At 39.3% G+C, this 19,441-nt stretch overlaps 1 protein-coding gene across 1 annotated transcript in view; it reads right to left on the bottom strand.

Moving 5' to 3' along the window:
- Nucleotides 1-2,917: 2,917 nt before the first annotated feature.
- The window catches only part of dusp22b (dual specificity phosphatase 22b), a 42,595-nt gene continuing 26,071 nt past the window's right edge, over nt 2,918-19,441 (bottom strand). Inside the window, exons 4-7 of the mRNA XM_088644053.1 lie at nt 15,565-15,614; nt 11,164-11,238; nt 7,441-7,612; nt 2,918-4,910 (exon numbers count right to left, since the gene is read on the bottom strand). Of these exons, the coding sequence (XP_088500179.1) occupies nt 4,779-4,910; nt 7,441-7,612; nt 11,164-11,238; nt 15,565-15,614 (429 nt within the window). The 3' untranslated portion in view covers nt 2,918-4,778. The remainder of the gene's footprint in view (nt 4,911-7,440; nt 7,613-11,163; nt 11,239-15,564; nt 15,615-19,441) is intronic.

Below are 19,441 nucleotides of genomic sequence, written 5' to 3' on the forward strand. Positions count from 1 at the left end.
GGCCATTCCTATTTGTACAGTTATAAGAAGAAAAATAAAGAAAAGTGTCGATCCCAAATTAGGACAAAAGGAGCAAACTGAATCTCGGATACAAGTTTTGAATTTTGTCATGTTAAAACTAATAACAACCATCTTCTCCTACAATTTGTGCTTAGCGTCCTGTATTAGGATGTGGTTTCTTAAAAGACAAAGACAAGTGCCTATTCCTCTCCGTGTGGTCTGTCGTGTTGTGTGTAGACACAAGCTGAGGTGTGAATAAACTCGGAGCTGCCTACTTTGGTGACTACAGCTGTCACCAAAATCTCAATTTTATATCATATTTAAAAAATGTTTTAAATAGTTTTTAAGAAAACTACTACATTCCTTACAATGTACAGAATTTTAACCTGAAAATTTAAGCAAACTGGTTGTTCTTGACCAACTAAAAATACAAAGACAGAGATTGGAATACAATGATGTTGAGGGTGAGAACAAAAGAAAGAAATTGTCATGGTTGCATGGAACATGAAAAAAGTTCAGATTGAAAAATTAGCCTTTCAAAATTCCGTAAAGCGTGTATTGTACTTGCTTAATTGGTTCGAATTTAAATAATAGTAATATTAATAAATTAAATAATAATAATTTATCAAAAACTAAAAAATTCAAGAGTAAAAAACATCCAAGGAAAAGAGGATCCACTGTCAAAGAAAATCATCATACTTATCACAAACCCTAAATCCCATGATGAATGCAATAGGAGATTATGGATTGAAATTAATTTGCTTCATTTACTCATCAAATTTATTTACTTTGTGGAGGCTCTGAGAAAACTGAAAGTGTTCTCATAGTAAACCGGTAATGATACAAAAAGGTTAAAAAGAATCTATCAACCGTATTGTGAATGAAAACTTTTATCACTTTACTGATTAGTTACATGTAGCATTTCTTGTTCATCTAAATCAACGTTCTTTGAATATGGGTCATCAGAGCATGAAAGTTTCATTTCAAGCTACAAAACAACATTGTAAGTACTTGATAAAAATCCCCTTATTTGAGCCACCACGTTTTTGTACATTTTTTTAACACAGAAATACTGTGTTCTGAGAAGTCGTGAACTTTCTTGAGCACATTTAATTTCATGCAGATGTTACCATACCTCAAAGTACAACGGAACTGCAAAACACAAACAAGAGTATCTAATCTCACAACTGATACCTTCTAGCACAGCACCTATTGAAAGGCCACATGAAGGCTTTGCAACCCATCATGTGTAAAGTGAACAAGTATCATTTATATTTGTGGTTTGAGTCCCAACGATGAAGAGCTATCAGCTGTGGCCTACGGCCCCTAAATAAAGGCATGCCGTTCTTGGTTTCTCATGAGCAGACATATCAGAGCCATATATATCACCCATAGCAGCCAGCAGCCATATCACCCTGCAACTCACAACTGCCAACCAACTGGAGCTCAGCAGGAGTGAGCCTGGTCGATACCTGGTTGTGAGACTCCTAGGAAAAACTAAGGTTGCTGCTGGAAGAGGTGTTAGTCGGGCCAGCAGGGGGCGCTCACCCTGTGGTCTGTGTGGGTCCTAATGTCCCAGTATAGTGACAGGGACGCTGTACTGTAAAAAGGCACCGTCCTTCGGATGAGACGCAAAACAGAGGTCTCATCCTGACTCTCTGTGGTCATTAAAATTCCCAGGGCGTTTCTCGAAGAGTAGGGGTATAACTCTGGCGGCCTGGCAAATTTTCCCATTGCCCCTTACCAATCATGGCCTCCTAATAATTCCCATCTATGAACTGGCTTCATCACTCTGCTCTCCTCCCCACTGAGAGCTGGTGTGTGGGGAGCGGACTATGGCTGCTGCTGCATCATCCAGGTGGGGCTGCACCCTGGTGGTGGTGGAAGGGATCCCCATTACCTGTAAAGCGCTTTGAGTAAAGTGTCCAGAAAAAGTGGTATATAAGTGTAAGCAAATATTATTATTATTATGAGGCAAAGAAAATATTTTGTTTTGGGGACAATCAGGGCAACTTATAAAATTTCTGGACTGTGGGGATGTCTGTGAGGTGGAAAGTGGGGGTTGATAGCCGAGCGAGCAAAAAAATGGGGACATATCCGTGGAGGAGGTGTAGAGTGAGTTATGAGCGTATTCTGCCCACGGGAGGAGGGAGACCCAGTTATCCTGGGCAGCGGAGACATACGCTCTGAGGAAGGTCAGTAGATCTTGATTGATTCTCTCCGCCTGACCGTTAGCTGCAGGGTGATATCCGCAATAGTGAGCGGGGAAGTGAGAAAAGAGGGGAAGAGATATATAGTAACGGGAGTGAACTGTGACAGGAAAATTAGTTGCGGCGTGAGCGTTTGTTTAACACAGTGCGTGTGGGAATGCGAAACCGTTTAGGAAAGCGAGCGATAAGCGTAACAGTCTAGATTTCAACAGGACACAGCAAAAAAGACCAATTTCACTTCACTGTCACAACACTTATGCCTCTCCGTGGCACTGCAGAGCAGGAGCCCCCAAAGAAATACATCAAGCAGCTGGAACAAGCTTTTCAACCATAATGGTGAAGCCTATACACTGGCTTCATTACTTATCGCCTAGCAACTAAAAGGCCTACCTGGGCCGCAAGGCCTCTCATACTGTATATAACCTTTTTTGTGTTCTTGTAAGTCTTCCAATGCGTGACATACAAAGAAATCAAAGGAACACAAACACTTATGTTGTGGGATTTGGTTGGGTATGTAGAAATAACATTATTTCCAGAGAACAAATCCTTAGATGACCAGTCTCCTGGCCAGCAAAAATAAGAAGCTTTAAGATGATTAAACAAACATTTACAAACATGTTGATATACTGTGATTACTAGTATACTATAATATAAAATATATTTTAACTGAATTTTATATGTGATAATAAAGGGCTCACACCAGGATATTTCTGGCAGTCATTTCTGTATTGCATGTTAATGGAACAGAGCACGTCACAACACTTGGAACATGAATGTAACAGTAACGAAGCTTTCTGCTTTGCTTTTCAGAGTATAGAAAGATTTACAATAAACATATCGTGTGGTCCATTTTTTGGTTTCTTTACTGAAGAGCAGATATAAGTACGCAATGTGCAGTAGAAAATGATCTGTGTGTCATGTGGACAGCAGGTGGTTAAAAAATGTCAAGCAACATCAAATCAGTCAAATTCAAAGATCCTGCTTCTTAACCTCTAATGACACTGCACAAAACCACACATCTTTTAACTGCTCTTTCCTGTGGGGTGACAAAGAGCTTTGGATCAAATGTCCTCATGCTGTCACAAAATCACACTTCAGATCTACGTACATAGAGGTACAGAGGCAGAAAATGTAGGATGAAAGCAGGCAGGAAGAACTGGTGAAAAACAAGGGAGACATGACACTGGTGATGCCACATTAAAAATCACTTGAGTGGATCACGGTCAAGCCATGGATGACTGATAAATCAAAATGTCGACAAAAACAGTCCATATCCCAAATCCATATTCATGTTCTAAAAACATGCATTCACAAATGATAAGCCATCCTTGTAAGTCTTTTGCGATGTTCAGCATTCTTGTAAAATATACCTTACACCTGCTGCCTGCACACCCTTGAGGCGGTCTGAGTTTGCACATCAGCCAGGTCTGCTTTTGTCCTTTGTGCATAAGAGGTACTAACGCTTCAACAACCATGCCTTGTGTGAGGTTATTTGCTTCAGCCTTATTTCCCCTACATTCCACAGCACAGAGGCCTAGTCTGCTAGTACTTTACAGTCCTCAGGAGACATGGGATACGCCATGTGCTGCACCACTACTTGTACTTTGGAAAGGGTGGGTGACACTATTCTCATTTTGGTAGGGCATCGGAAATGTATGCTACGCATATGTGGGTAATAACAGGAGTCTATGTATGTTTAAGCATGTATAATTGTATGATGTAATTTCTAAAAAACATAGCCCAGATTATAGGCACAACAGGCACCCCAGGGTGTTGGCTGTACTGTACTTTAATTTGACACTGGGAGTGTCTGAGCAAACCCAAAGATGCTGCTGTATGTTAGACGTAATTATAGTATTACCAAATGATGATTCTTGTTTTATATTCGGAAAATTTCTCCTTAGCTTTAAAGGCTGTTGTGCTTGCGATCTCACTATAGGAAAATTCCATAGGTTGAAGAATTGAGCAACAAGAAAACACTTCAGCTCTTCAGGCTGTAAACTTAAAAAGACTTCTTAAGTTTTCTAAATATTTTACAGAACCCCACATTAATGAAAAGCAATACATTTCCATTTTTTACACACTGCTCTCCATCAAGTTTATTTTACATTATGACACATTTTACATCTCACTTTCGATGATTAAAAATATTTTAAATTCTCATTGGTTAGCAAATTTCAAAAACTTTACATGTACCATAAAAAGCATGTTTTTAAATGGTAGATTGTCAAATCCCTTTGTGTGTCTTAAAAGTGTGAAACATAACTGTTATTTTCTTTTTACATACTGCAGATCAGGAAGTAGATTTGAGCAGTAGAGCTACCCAAACGAGTGGACCAAAGCAGAACTCCCTTGATAGTGCACCAGGAAACATGACTTACAAAAGACCAGTAAGTCAATCCTATCCCCCTTTCACCCTACTAAAAGAACTGATCACAGAAAATAAAACAACTGTTCCATTTACCACCTGTATAAATTAAATATTGTGATTGGCTTAAAAGGGGTTTACTCCACAGGAGGAGTCAGAAGTCCATAAAGCCATGCACTGGAGCGCTCAGGATGACACTGTCAAGTGTTTCCTGTCCCAGCAGAGCTGCCCACCATGCTGTTTGGCTTGTTACTCTTGGATAGCAGGGATTTCACTTCTTCTTCATCATTAAATGGATTTTGCTTGTACCTCTCTTTCAGCCACTTCCTGAACTAAAAAAAAAGAAACAAATGCGCATCAACATCTGTTACATTATTTAGGAGTTAAGACGAAGGACATTGAGGAGAACATTTATTAATACCAGTAGTACATTTCTTCACGTGAGAATGCTTTTCAAAACTCCATGCAAAGAATTAGGCTTTTTTGGTACTCCGATTGTAGGACTGCAGCGTAAAAGTATAGAAACATTAAAAAAGCATGCATTCTTGGATTAAAACATCTACACTAATTTAAGGATGTGAACATATTTTGCAGAAAGGTCTGTATTTAGAACTGTAAAGGAAGAATTGCAGGCTGTAAGTTCCAGTACTAGGAACATTATCAGGATGTACTCATGATCAAAGACATCTTTCTATACACTTTGCTAACATTCATTTAATTTTAATTACATAGTTACAATCAGAGTTAAGAACACAGTCTGTTTCGCCTACTGTGTCTTATCTTTTTTTATTCAAATGAAGGCAGGTTTATTTTATGTGGTTATGCCAGGAACTTATTGATGCCATTTGTGCTGTAGTTAAGGCATGAAAGGTAATTTTGTGACCTTTCCTTGTACTGGTAATATTTGAATCATAGAATTTTAACTGTTTTCCATTTGTGATCAGAAAACAGTGGAAACTTTTTGTACATAATGGTGTTTTTTTTATACTGTCCTATGGAGTGATAACAACTGACACTACCTGCTCTTCTGAAGACTACAAAAATGAGAAATATACTGCAAAATATGAAGTCAAAATGTTATGTTTATTTAAACAGATATGAAAGTGCTATGTTTTAAAACCTCATGCCTATACATGCAAATAGATTCCAACAATATAAAATAATACTGAATAATATTCTTTCCCACTTCTGGTGGGAGGTTAACTATGAACTAACTATGAACTATGTAGTCCTATGAATTTTTCATTAAGTATAACATCTCAGATGGACTGGGGGCAAATTAATTGCAATAGCCAATGCTTATTCTGCAAAAGCATAACACAGAGAGAAAAGCAAACAAACGTATTGCATATTTAACTACACAACTTGAAAGACAAAAATTAAGCTACATTTTCTTCCCCTTTGAATGTACCAAATAAACCTCAGCCAACCTATTAAAAGTTCAATGTCTGTGGCAAGTCAGGCTCTGATTATACTAAAGACTGATGCAAGTTGAACATATTTGTTCAAATAGTATAGTCACACCTGTTCACTTAATTTGCTTTTATTAACTAAATGTTGGTATTTAAGAAATCACTATTCTTGAACTCATTTTATTTCATAAAGCAGTATTTGCAATATTTTGAAAATCTGGTCTCACACAGGTGATCTGTTTTGTGGGTTATTTCTACTACATACAGTACATGAAACCATGCAGTGGCTAGACATCCAACCTGGGTATTGTAAGCTGAGGTGAAAGAGATATCAAAGAATAGAAACTGCTTGGTGTGAAATCAAAACTGAGTAGTGAATTAAACGTACATAATCCATTTCTTCACATTCACCCCCAGTTTTGCCAGTTTCACTGTTCCATTATCAATTTCAATATCGGTGATCATGCAACAAAAAAACATCAAGCCACTGAAAGAGATCCAACACTCTCATTGTAATAGGTAACATTTCATAATAACATGGGATCAGAGGTTTTCTGAATCGAAACCTTTCTGTGGCCACTTTTGTTGCAAGTAATGTCTAACTCCTGCTTTGCAACAGCTTGATTAGAATTATGAAACATGGACAATGAAAGTAGTTCTCTATGTTCATTCTTTATCTGAGGCCCTCCATGAGGCCTCTCAAGAGAAGCTCTTTGAATAATTCTCTACTTTGCCCATTCACAAAAATATGTTTCATGAAATTTGATGATAGGTAAAAAAAAAGGTAAAAAGTCTTAATAGATGAATATTGCAGCGAACATTAACTGTGACTGTCAGATCTAAAACACGCACATCTTTCAGCCCACAAAGTAAGAATGTGACGAATGGACACAAATTTGTCTTACACCTACTGGTAAATATTTTCCTTTAAACTCATTCTCTTAATCAAACGATAAAAATATCTAGTCCAACAAAGAACACTTGCTTTGTGGCTCTATGGTGAAATATCCTCGAATGGCAAAATGCTGAAGATTAACTAAATTTTGATTTTATGTTTTAATTTTCCGACCGGTTAAGTTCCCCGACAGTGTACAGATCTGAGAGATTGGGACGGAAAGCAAACTGTGGAAGGAGTGTGAGCCCAGCAGTGGAAGACTTGCTCAGAAAATTGTTTGGGGACTCTACCAGCCCGCCAAAGTCCACAAGGACAACAGCTCTCCTAGAGTTGGGGTTTGACTGGGGTTGCACCCTGTAGAAGCTTCAAATCTAAATCACAAACGGCGCATTCTGGAAACGTGCAAACTAAAAAACTAGAAAGGGTGCTGCAGAAAAGAGAGAAGCCTCCTTGGGTCCCTCTCCCTTTCATTTTCAGAGCCGCAGCTGTCTTAGGAAGCAATAAATTTTCGGGCAGGAGGGGAGCCTTTGTCAGAAAAGCAGACGCTGAACTCACATGGACGGCTTGAGAGCTCTCGAAGTCTTCGAGCTGCCGGAGGAAGCCGATGTTGGGGCCAGCGCAGGGCCGGGCTGCCCGCACCGCGGACAGCGCATCCTGCCATCCCAGCTCCGTGACAGTCATGATGTATGCCACCACAAGAGTGACACTGCGGGAAACACCCGCCAGGCTGCAGGGACAGGGGGACAGCAAGCACAAGAGCTCAATTCCCCTTCTATATTTAGTCCAGCCTCCGGATTTTGTAAGACAAGGAGGCCCCTCCAGGCTTTCCTCCGCCCGCCACCCCCCAACAAACAGCCAACTCCATTCCTATTTTCACCTTTGTTGCGGGGCGTAACCTGGTCAGGTGAAAACACTGTAACCCCAAAAAGCAGCATGATGGCTAACCCCATCGCTGACGTTCAAAAGGCGATGATTCGTGGTTGTTTAACAAATGGCAAGCGGTGTGTGTGTGTGTATGTGAGCGTGTGAGAGAGCTTTTATAGTTCTAGCGTGTTGAGAAAAAATTTCAATTCAATAAAAGCTGTGGGGAAAAAAAACAAGCTCGTTCGAAAACTCATTTCATAACCACATTCCACAAACGGACTGGAGCAGTGCACTTGCACCCACTTGGGTTATTTTCTGGTTTCTCCTGCATAGCTGTGCTCGCTTGCTGACTATGTCCTTGATTCAACTGAAAACTATGAAAGACAGTGGACAATTGTCCTGAAACTTCACACTACTTTCTTGTTATGAAATGGACATACGTCTCCGTGCAGGTTAAATTACCCTCCAGGATTGAGTGTAAAACACTATTCCAGCCCCTTCTGAAAGGGGTTAGATGGGTGCAGATGAAATCCTCTGGAGTGGTGCTTGGACAGAACTAGACCAGTCTGTCAGTTTGCTTGCACAGCACCACACCTTACATGGAGACAGATGAAGCTCTCCTCACGTACTTCACAGTAAAATTATCCCTTCATGTCAGACCTTGAGAAGTTGCAAGAGACAGCACACTCCTAAGCTTCTGCAGACGGAGATAAGCCTTGTTCTGTATTTTCTAAACATACTGTCTGAGGTCCCCAGGCCTCTTAACTGTCTTTTTATAAGAATGATGTTATCTAACATATTTAGAAAGCCCATTAATATATTTTCTTTAGCACCCTTGAAAGTTATTTTCATGTTTCTCCTGAACAGTTCTGCACAGTTGCTGACAGTGTCTTTTATATACTCGTGGTATATTTTGCAGTTTTGACCCTCGAATTCAGCTGTCGCCCACGCTTTTCTCCAAAACACTGAAACTCCTCTCGGGAAAGTTTCTTATGATAAATCTGCATAGATTTAAGCAAGATGTAAGCAATTTTCAATGGTTTTACCATGCCAAAGCATAACAAAACCATGATACCCTAATACTGCCATTCATCATCATCCTTTACCACAATTAATCACATTTCGCACCTTACTTTATTATTATACTACCGTGATTTAGCCATTTTAATTTGCTACTCTTTGTTTTGTGTTTATACTGTATGTGTATTTACCACATCTTGCACCTCAATAAACCGTTAGAAGGGTCACAAGTTCCCACAATCCAGCCTTTCTTCATTCATGCACTCTAGCTGCGGTAGTTGCCTAGATACTAAACCCTGGAGAACAAAGTTCAGTGAGGCTGATCTCCACCTGGTGTCAGCATGAACCGTTTAACCCTTTTTTTTTAGTATTGTTTAAAGCAATTCTTTATTTAGCTCTTGTTCCTCTCAATAGTATTTTGGATTAGTATGCGTCCATGACATGCATGTTTGACTTAATATATTGATAAACAAAACAAATGCCACTCTCAAGTCTAATGGATTTAATCAAACATTTTAAGTGAAGGTACCGCAGTCAAATAAGTAAGAGGGAAATACAGGCACAATGTTGTGTTACTTGCTTCTCTTTTCAGCAGGGAATAAACCTTTACTTGTTTCTTTGCAGCCTGCGCATGCTGACACAGCTACCTACTTGAACTACTATAGATCCAACTAGCTTTCTGAGACACTGTTGTGGGATGTTATGCCAATTTTAATTAATAATAATTGTTCCTTACACGCATATAGCACTTTTGTAGACACTCCACTCAAAGCGCTTTACAGATAATGGGGATCCCCTCCACCACCACCAGTGTGCAGCCCCACCTGGATGATGCGATGGCAGCCATAGTGCATCAGTACTCTCACCACACACCAGCCCTCAGTGGGGAGGAGCAGAGTGATGAAGCCAACTCATAGATGGGGATTATTAGGAGGCCATGATTGGTAAAGGCCAATGGGAAATTTGGCCAGGACCCCTACCCTTTGTGAGAAACATCCTGGGATTTTTAATGACCACAGAGAGTCAGGACTTCTGTTTTACATCTCATCCAAAGGACGGGGCCTTTTTACAGTATAGTGTCCCATCACACTGTACTGGGGCATTAGGACCCACACAGGCCACAGGGTGAGCACCACTATCACCATTTCCAGCAGAAGCCTTAGTTTTTCCCAGGAGGTCTCCTATCCAGGGACTGGCCAGGCTCACACCTGCTGAGCTGCAGTGGGTTGTCAGTTGTGAGTTGCAGGGTGACATGGCTTTTTTCCTGCAGACAGCTGGAAAAAGGTAGCCAACCAAGGATGGTAGCCAACCAAAGGTAGCCAACCAGTTGGCCAGTGTGACATCTTGATGTTGATTTCCTGAAGCTATGTCATTGTAATCCTTGCACTGTGTGGTTTTGCATTGCCCGGCTGGTGAACTGACACTTTTGAATTGGCTGGCAGGAACAGAACACACTTGGGCTCTAGGACCTTATCAATGCATTGCTGAGAACTAAGGCTGCTCCCAATCAGTACCGAAGACATTGTTGTGTTGAAGGAGAGTTCAACTTCCCACCAGTTGGCTGGAACAACGCTGCTGTTAGCATGTTGCTCACCATGGCAACACGTCGCCTATTTGCAGGCTTGTTGACCTGGAAATGGCCTTTGCCAGTGAATAAAACACTCTGCTACTCTCTTCGACTCCACCTCTGATGTTCTCTGCCTGCAGAAGCGAGTGACTTCATCTCTCGCAGGCCATTTACTCCTGCAATTTTCTGGCTGTAGCAGAAGTTCTAATTCTGCGGATCGATCAGGTGGATGTGTCAGTCTTGGTCTGGCGTGGAGACCGTCTGATATCAAGGATGTGGCCTGTCCCACACGTTGTCGGTTTCCTGGTTTCTCTGGACTCGTCTGCTGATTGCTGAAGCAGAACATCTCATTCTCTGGGCGACCTCTCTTGCAGGCGGGCTGCCTTCAGTCACGACAGCAGCAGCCAAGCTGTCTTTAGTACTCAGGTGGGACAAGGTCTTATCTTTCACCAATCTTGCACTACTAAAATTACAATAAGGTCTTTTTGAATGCTAGATTTTAAAGAAACTCATTCTGGCAACTTTACATCAACTCAAATACCACATACTGAATGACTTGCGTCCTAACAAATTGTAAACAAATTATATGAATAATCTACACACTGATACGCTCCTTACTTAAAACAATAGATAATATTCATATGCCCAATTGATTACTGGTGTAAAACATTTTGGGTTTTCATTGTGCATCAGTATACATTCCCAAAATACACTGTACACTTATGTACTGAGAAACAAAACATGGTTAACACTAATCCACTGATGTGCACTTATTGAAAGGAATAGGAAGGACACATCTCTAAAAATGACAGAAACATTCTACTCACCAGTGGACAAGGCACCCTTCTCTTTTCAAACGGGATTCATGAATAAACTTGATACTCTCTTTGAAATACTGAGTTCTGTATATGAAAACAAGAGTTAAATTAAATCTCTAGTATCTCTGTGAAACAGCATTTGCAACTGCTTTATAAATGTTCTAAGCAAGAAATATAGTTTATTTATTATTACACACAGATTTTTCTAGCTTTTTTTTGCTTCCTACATTATTTAATATAATGACCATTTTTATAATTATCTTGTAATCCATGCTACATGGAAATTTGCAAACTTTGAGCAAGAGTTCATATTTGTTCCACATGAATGCACCATAGTAATGCCAGTTCCCACATAAAAGTGCCAAAAGCTTTAATAGTGAAAAACAGAAAAAGGCGTGAGATTTTTCATTTTTTTCCACACAGGTGCTGAAATGTTGAACTAATAATTTTTATGTTAAAAAATAACTTTCCACATTATTTTTACATTTTCCAATGTAAGACTTCAACTTTTCCCTTTGTTCTTTCCAAAACTGGAAATGTTCCATTGTTTTATTTTTGCTGTGACAAACCTGGTTTGTGACTTGATAAATTATCTCAGATTAGGTTACAAAATACACAGTTTGGCAAAATGGTTTGCCACCCTACATTATCGCAATATTCATTTGTTAAAAAGATTACATAAAAGTTCTTTCCACTGCATGCAAAATAAAAGCATCAGAAATTTAATGCCATTAATGGAAAGCTCCAGTTCTCTTTAATCGTTGTTACTGAACAGCTGATGGGGTTTAGGAAGAGAAACCCCTGTATGTGCATGTTTTTTAACCAGAATAAGTTTCAAATTTCACATACAAGTTTCAAACACGAATCTGCTGCCTGTTCAAGTGCAGAGCTAAAGAGATCTAAAAATAACTCCTCTGTAGATGAACCAAAGTATCACAGCGCTGTGAGTTTCCTTCCTGAGCAAAGTGTCATGCTTCTGACTACTGTGGTGCTTAGCAGGAAGATAGAAAATAAAGTAAATATTGTGTTTTATGTATACGTTCACAACAGTTAGTACTCCTGGCAAATTAAACACCAGAGCTAATGTGCAGGATTTATTCCAGCAGTGGATCCTTGTTTATTTTTTAAATAGGCTTTTTTTTCATTTTGCTTTACAAGAAAGCTGTCGAAGTCTGTGAAAAAGTTGTCTGTCGTATAAAATGGTACATACATCGAATCTTGCGCTGACATCTAAGGACGATGCTATCGGATGTTGGCAGAGGCAAGATAGTATTCCAAAATCATCTCTTGGAAAAGTATCTTTCTTAGGATTGACAGTGTGCTGTCACTAATCTAATGTTGCCACAGTACCAAATGGCAAGAATGAAACTAAAATTAAGCCTGTGTTAGTCATTTGCTGCAAAAAAAGACATCAGATATTGTTCCAGTGTCTGCAGAACAATGGGGTATGAACTGCCACTGTGCTGCCTAACAAACAGGTGTTATTACAAAATGCACAGCCATTGATGAACACATGCAAATTTCTCTTTTACATGTGTAAATATCCATGTATCCATCTGCGGTTGTCTACCTCATGTGATGTGGTCCAAGCAAAATATGTAATGTGTTCTCCAGCACAAGCAGACAATTTCAACAAAATACAGGGGTAGTCAAACAGTCGTCGACAAGTATAAATGCCAGTTATTTTACTCAAGTTTTGCTTTCTTTCACAGATGGCAAAGGATTGTAAGGTAACTGTTAGAAACTTTGACAGCTTATTACAAATTGATCACATTGGTTACTGTGACAAAAAAAGTTTCAAACGAAAGCATAAATATCAAAGGTGGCAACAGCATTTTGACTAACCCTGTATTTACAAAACACAAACAAATGGGCAGAAGAGGTTAGAAATCTTCTACATAACTCAGATGCAGAGTGTGTTTTAACACTGCTGAGCTCCAGAATTTCTGGACATCTCAGGATAATAATAATAATAATAATAATAATAATAATAATTAATATTTGCTCACACTTATATAGCGCTTTTCTGGACACTCCGCTCAAAGCGCTTTACAGGTAAATGGGGATCCCCTCCACCACCACCAATGTGCAGCCCCCCCTGGATGATGCGACGGCAGCCATAGTGCGCCAGATGTCACCACACATCAGCTATCAGTGGGGAGGAGAGCAGAGTAATGTAGCCAGTTCATAGATGGGGATTATTAGGAGGCCATGATTGGTGAGGGCCAATGGGAAATTTGCCCAGGACGCCGGGGTTACACCCCTACTCTTTTCGAGAAACGCCCTAAGATTTTTAATGAGCACAGAGAGTCAGGATCTCGGTTTTACGTCTCACCCGAAGGACGGCGCCAGTTTACAGTATAGTGTCCCCGTCACTATACTGGGGCATTAGGACCCACATGGACCGCAGGGTGAGCGCCCCCTGGTGGCCCCACTAACACCTCTTCCAGCAGCAACCTTAGTTTTTCCCAGGAGGTCTCCCATCCAGGTACTGACCAGGCTCACACCTGCTGAGCTCCTGTGGGCTGCCAGTTGTGAGTTGCAGGGTGATATGGCTGCTGGCATTTAAAAAAAAAAACGTCATGGATGCCAACAAATGCCAAAGGATGTGTGCCTGCACTGTTCTGGAGTATCTACTGTACTTCAAAGGCAAATCCATGCTCTATGTCCCGTTTAACAAACAAGTCTTGTTGATTGCAGGTCAAGTTCCACAGTCTGGGTGGTGTCACTCTCTGACTGTGACTGAGATTCCCCACATGGTGGCGCACAGTGGGAAGAGTGCCAAATTCCCGGGATTAGGATTAGTTGTTCAGGACTCTTTCGCTGAGCCAATGACTCATAAAATGTCCCAGGCACTGGCAGAGCTGCGCTTTCTACTGTGAGGTACACTAACTCTCTTGTGAGGCATGGTGGAGCCTGTAGTACAGGACATGGAGTGCTAGGGCTTTGGGTTAGGACAGCTAGTCTCCCATGCCTCTTTTCTCATTGTTGAATGAAGGAATAACTCTCAGCTAGGGCACAGACATTTTGTGATTGTAAATTGATAGGGTATAAAATAAAAAAATAAAAAAACAATCAGGTCCCCTCTTAGTGACAGGGCAGAGTTCAACCATGATGGGCTATCCAAGGCTGTAATTGAGATCCAATGGACTAGTGTGCTTTTTATGAATTCCAGAAGTAGAATTCCATCCATTTTCTCTGTGGCATCATAGATCATCAGGTTCGTGCTCTCTGAAGGCAAGCTTCCAAAATCGCAGTTTATGTGAGAGCCAATGCCAATCCGGTGTCAAAAGGTCAGACTCACATTAGGTCAATGAGGCCTACGGGGGTATTGCTGCAAAGGGTGGACATACCCAGCATCGAAACTGACCACTTCTAGGCAAGAAAATCTCAGGCAGCAAGGGTGACATGAAAAACAGCGTGAGAACGAAATGGCTTGCAAATGATTGAGGTGTATTAACATTGCAGCAACATTACAGTATTATGAATTAGCACAGCAGACTAAAACTCCAGGAAACATCTGTGTCTTGCATGTGGTTTCTTTTGCTGGAGAATATATGTTGTTCCACAGACACTGTTCAAATGGATGCAGGATGATCTACAGAATTGCAGATTACGCGATTATGTGACTTCACGGAATTCAATGGAGTAGGGCATACACTTCTTAAAATTTAGAGCTGTTAATTTTCTCCATGCTCCAATTACTTCTTTCATACAGAAAGCAGGGCATTTGTTAAATATGCACAAACCACACACTGTGCTAGCCATAGGAGCACGGCTTTGCAATGCAGACATAGACAGGATGTGAGTCTTTATCACATTTGAAACACTCACACACTTTATTTATTGCAAAGGTCACAAAAAGAAAGTCATTTTGGTAAAGTAACATAGTGAATAGCAGATGTTTTTCCACTCATCTTAACAAGGAAACAAATATTTTGCTTCTGAATGGTCATAGAGGTCATCCTGAAATAAATTAATATAAAGTGCTTTTGAAAAACAATACTTGAATAACTGAAATGAGGCACCTAAGTTACAAACATTTTCCGCTTTGATAATATTTTGAGCTATGATTCAAAGAATAAGAATAAGTCCAGTCAAATTATGTCAAAATGCAACATAAGTATCAGATTTCTGCACTGGTTTATTTTCAACAAATTAACCACAAAACTGCCACTTTCTTGAAATTCTCATATCTGTCTTCACTTATTTTCGGATTTCATTAATTCCATTTATTTGAAATAAAAGCATGCAACTCAGACATTTTTTTTTGTTTTCTTTAACGAAACCCCAAAATGTGTAAATTCTCTTGTTTGAAGTACTGTAGTTTCAAAAAATGTTTATTTCAGTACTGGAGATGTGGAATTATTGCAATAAAAGACTTCTGAATATAAAAGCATCATTACTTACAAATTTTGTGTTGGCAGATCAGCTGCAGGAATGCAAAGGTAAGTCACCTCCTGTGAACAGGAAACAGAAGTTCATGTTTGACGCTTTCTTTGAAAAGGTTAAATAAACAGGATCATTAACAATTCAATTCAATTTATTTTTATCTTGCGCCTTTCAAAACCAGGTTGTCCCAAGGTGCTTAACAAAGCAAGTGACCATACATGTTGTGAATACAGAACATAAAAGCCCAGAAAACAACAAAAGATACATAATTTAAGAACTCCTCAAAATGGAAATAAACTTATACAACCTACACATTGATTCTCTGGTCTATAGTACATCTTGGTTGATTTAAGTCATTTTCATGGGATCCTCTATATTTGCTATATATTAAAACATTATGTACCAGGCTAAAATACTAATTTTATATTAATTTTATTTAATTTAATATATATTTATATTAATATGTTGGTGTAGTAGGTGAAAATGTTCATCATTAATCATCAGGTACAAAAAGATAAAAAATACAAAGAATTATCTCGATGCAGTAAGATTTTTTTACACACTGCACACCTATGTGTATTTCACAGAAACAGAATAAAAACAGGACACACATACAACAGTCAACCACAGATTTGTCAATTTTGGCGTTACAAAAAGTTCAGATTTCCCCTTGCCTCAATAAAGAGTACGGGACTAGATCTGTATGTCTGCTTGCTCCAGAAAAGATGAGAGAGGTACGCTCCTCCGTATTCGTGAGACGATATCCTGAGGGAGATGTCCTTTTAAAGGATGTCCTTCATTGCCCATCTAAACACAAAGTCCTTTTAATGGCATTTGACTCTGCTGCAAAATACACCGTTGCTCCTTCAGTGATGTTTTCACCATCACGTTATGTAGTACAGTACTGTATGTCCCACTCATATACAGTCCAATAGAGTGGTAGAGGGTCTTTAGAAATTAAACTATTTTTTCCATGTTCTCTACAAATTTGATGTAAAGGAGTCCATGAGAAATGATACCTATAATGGCTGAACAGCTTCATGCAAGTGCGCGGCAAATGAAGTGATTCTACTCGTGGGAGCCATCATGGACAGATGGCATAGCAACACCAAGCCACTATAGCACCCTATAGATAAAATGGACACCCCTGCGTATATTCCATATGGCTCAGCGCATATGTAGCTGTTTGAAGAGTTCAACTGAGTTTAAAAGCACCATGCACATAAATAAGGCTATATGTCACTCTATTACACATATCTGAGACTGTGAAAGAACGTCAAGCTGCTTTTGCATTTATACCAAGCTAAAAAAAAAAGCAAATCGGGAGTACGATTAAAGGATTTGCAATTTAATGACTTATGCAATCACTGTAACGCTGCCCAAGCAATAATCCAACAGCGCTTATTCCCGTCACTGAAATTACGCCAGAATGCACTGCAATTCAAGAGAAGACTGCGCCAATAAAAGGTCCCCTTAACACTGATCATGCTCAAGATTCACACCGAAAGGCAGCATCAGAGGGGATTTCATGATTCATCAAAAGAGAGCTCCTTCTTCCTCTGAGCAAATCACATGCATATATAATAAGGAGACACACCCTCTCGGACACAAATCGAAAAAAAAAACAGCAAAAGTACAGAGTGGAACATTAGAAAAGGAATAAACTAATAAAGACATAAAATGGAAAAAAAAAACAGGTAACCTTCCACTAATGAAATACCTGATAAAATGGTCTTTAACATCTGTCTACGGACCTGCCTGTTTCATAATGAAGTGAAATAACAGATGCTGGAAAAAAACACAAGAAATGGCACATGCAATTTATTCATAAAGTTCAAGACTACTGTATGTGATGAACCAGCCTTCCCTCTCTTCTGTCAAGTGAAAGTGCATAATGAACAACTGTGATGATGACTATGATGATAATTTGCCATTTTGGGAAAAAAAAACTAGCATAATCTTGGCTTAGCTCAGGCTACTGCATCTGCAGTTCAGCATCAGAGAAGAATATGTCTAACTTCAAACTGCAGTCCGGACTGCAGGCACCTGAAGTGGTGTACCGCAGGGAACTGTATTAGAACCACTGCCCTTTCTAATCGACATCAACGAGCTAGTTCCGGCTAGAGCTAATAGCTAAGTCTATTTTGCTGTTGCCAAAATTTCCTAATATTCCTATTTTATATTTGACTTTGAAGCTAAAAAAATAAAAGGGATTTAAAAACAAATTCTACACGGCACAAAGAGAGAGCAGGCAGTGACAATAAACATAAAGTTTTACATTCAAGTAGCAAAAATATTGTTGTGACTTGTTTGGAGGGTAGGTAGCAAAGTTTAGCAACATTTGCACTTCCCTGCTTGCTTGCCCTACATAAAAGGTTTGGAACAAAGTTTATATTTTGACTGTGTTTACCTGACGGTCTGGGCTAAGAGTCAAGTCAACACAGCAAAAGATGTGAGAAATGAAGGATGAAAAGTGTACTGAACTCAATCTTCAACTCAATTATTACATGACAGCTTGTGGTCTTAATTAAAAGGAAATTCTGATTTCCATTATTGTGGAATCCTAAGCTTAAAAATGTTCTCTCCTATGTTACTGATGCAGTGTTAGAAAAGGGTTCTTGACGACTTGTTTCAGAGACAGAGATTTCTCCTGGGAAGAAACCATTTTTTAAGGTTTTCTTATGGTAGCTGCCACACATACTGCATAGTTGAGACTCACTGTCACTTCATCAGGCATAAAGCAATATTTCTGGGTTATAACCATACTCATGCTTTCTTGGTCTTTGCCAATCTGCCACATTTCCAGATTAACACCGGGTTTTTTAGGCACATGCTCAATTTACTTACGTCTAATCTGCATGAGTATACATACTGTATTAACACACACAAATCTTATAAAATACCAAGATACTTTTGCAGAAAAAAAAACATAACAGCTTGACTTTCAGGCTCCCTTCAATTGACAGTTTCCCAAGCTCATTTAGTTGAGGTTGGATTTCTCTCACTCACTCCATTAAAAAGGAGGCAGAAAAGTTTTTCACAATATAAACAAACAAACAGGATATTGTAATGTGCCTCCACAGCTGTGAACCATGAGTAAGCAGTCTTGCTATCGGAATTTGCTGAAACATATGCACCTGCAGATGATTACGATAAAAACTCAAGTTCTATTGGTGTAGAAACGATATTTTCACTATATGACTAGGAATGTATTAACCTTTTCCCCCTCTCTATGCCAGTCAACCTACACATTAGTGCTTTTTTCAGCTCCTTGAACACAGCTAAGCTATTACAGAGAACGTTAGGAGAAATACCATGTGGCAGTTTTTTTCACTGCCAGAAATTCAGTAAAAGAACAAAAGTAAAACACTCCGCAAGACATAACATCCACAACACAGAAAGCAACGTATTCAATTACAAAAAAAAATCTGTTCTCTTTATTAGCAAAAATGCTACAATGCCTTCATTGAACCTTGACGGTTCTTATTAACGGTCTGACCGACGTCTTCATCTTCGTTTTATACAACTTATCAACACAAACGTGCAAACAGACATGTATGTATGTATTGCCAGTTATTTTTTAGTACTCACAGAAAAATGTCTCATCACATTATTTGAGGAAAAGGCAAATTTCAGCATCCGCTAATTCGGACGTCTGACTGACATTTAATGAAAGCACTTAAAATGCACTTAAAAGGAAGGCATCACAAAATTCACAATTTCCTCTCACTGTCAAGTTAAGTTTGATTATTTGATCCCTAAGGGACGCCTGCCTCTCTTAAAAGATTGCATTTACATATTTTGTTAAAGGGCTCCTGCTGGGACATTTCAAGAAGAGATTACTTTTACCAGTGTGGTAAAGGGTTGATTTTGTTGATGTGGCCATAAAACATGA

This window comes from Lepisosteus platostomus, chromosome 8, assembly GCF_059453375.1.
Source record: "Lepisosteus platostomus isolate fLepPlt1 chromosome 8, fLepPlt1.hap1, whole genome shotgun sequence".
In the NCBI taxonomy this organism is placed as follows: Eukaryota; Metazoa; Chordata; class Actinopteri; order Semionotiformes; family Lepisosteidae; genus Lepisosteus; species Lepisosteus platostomus.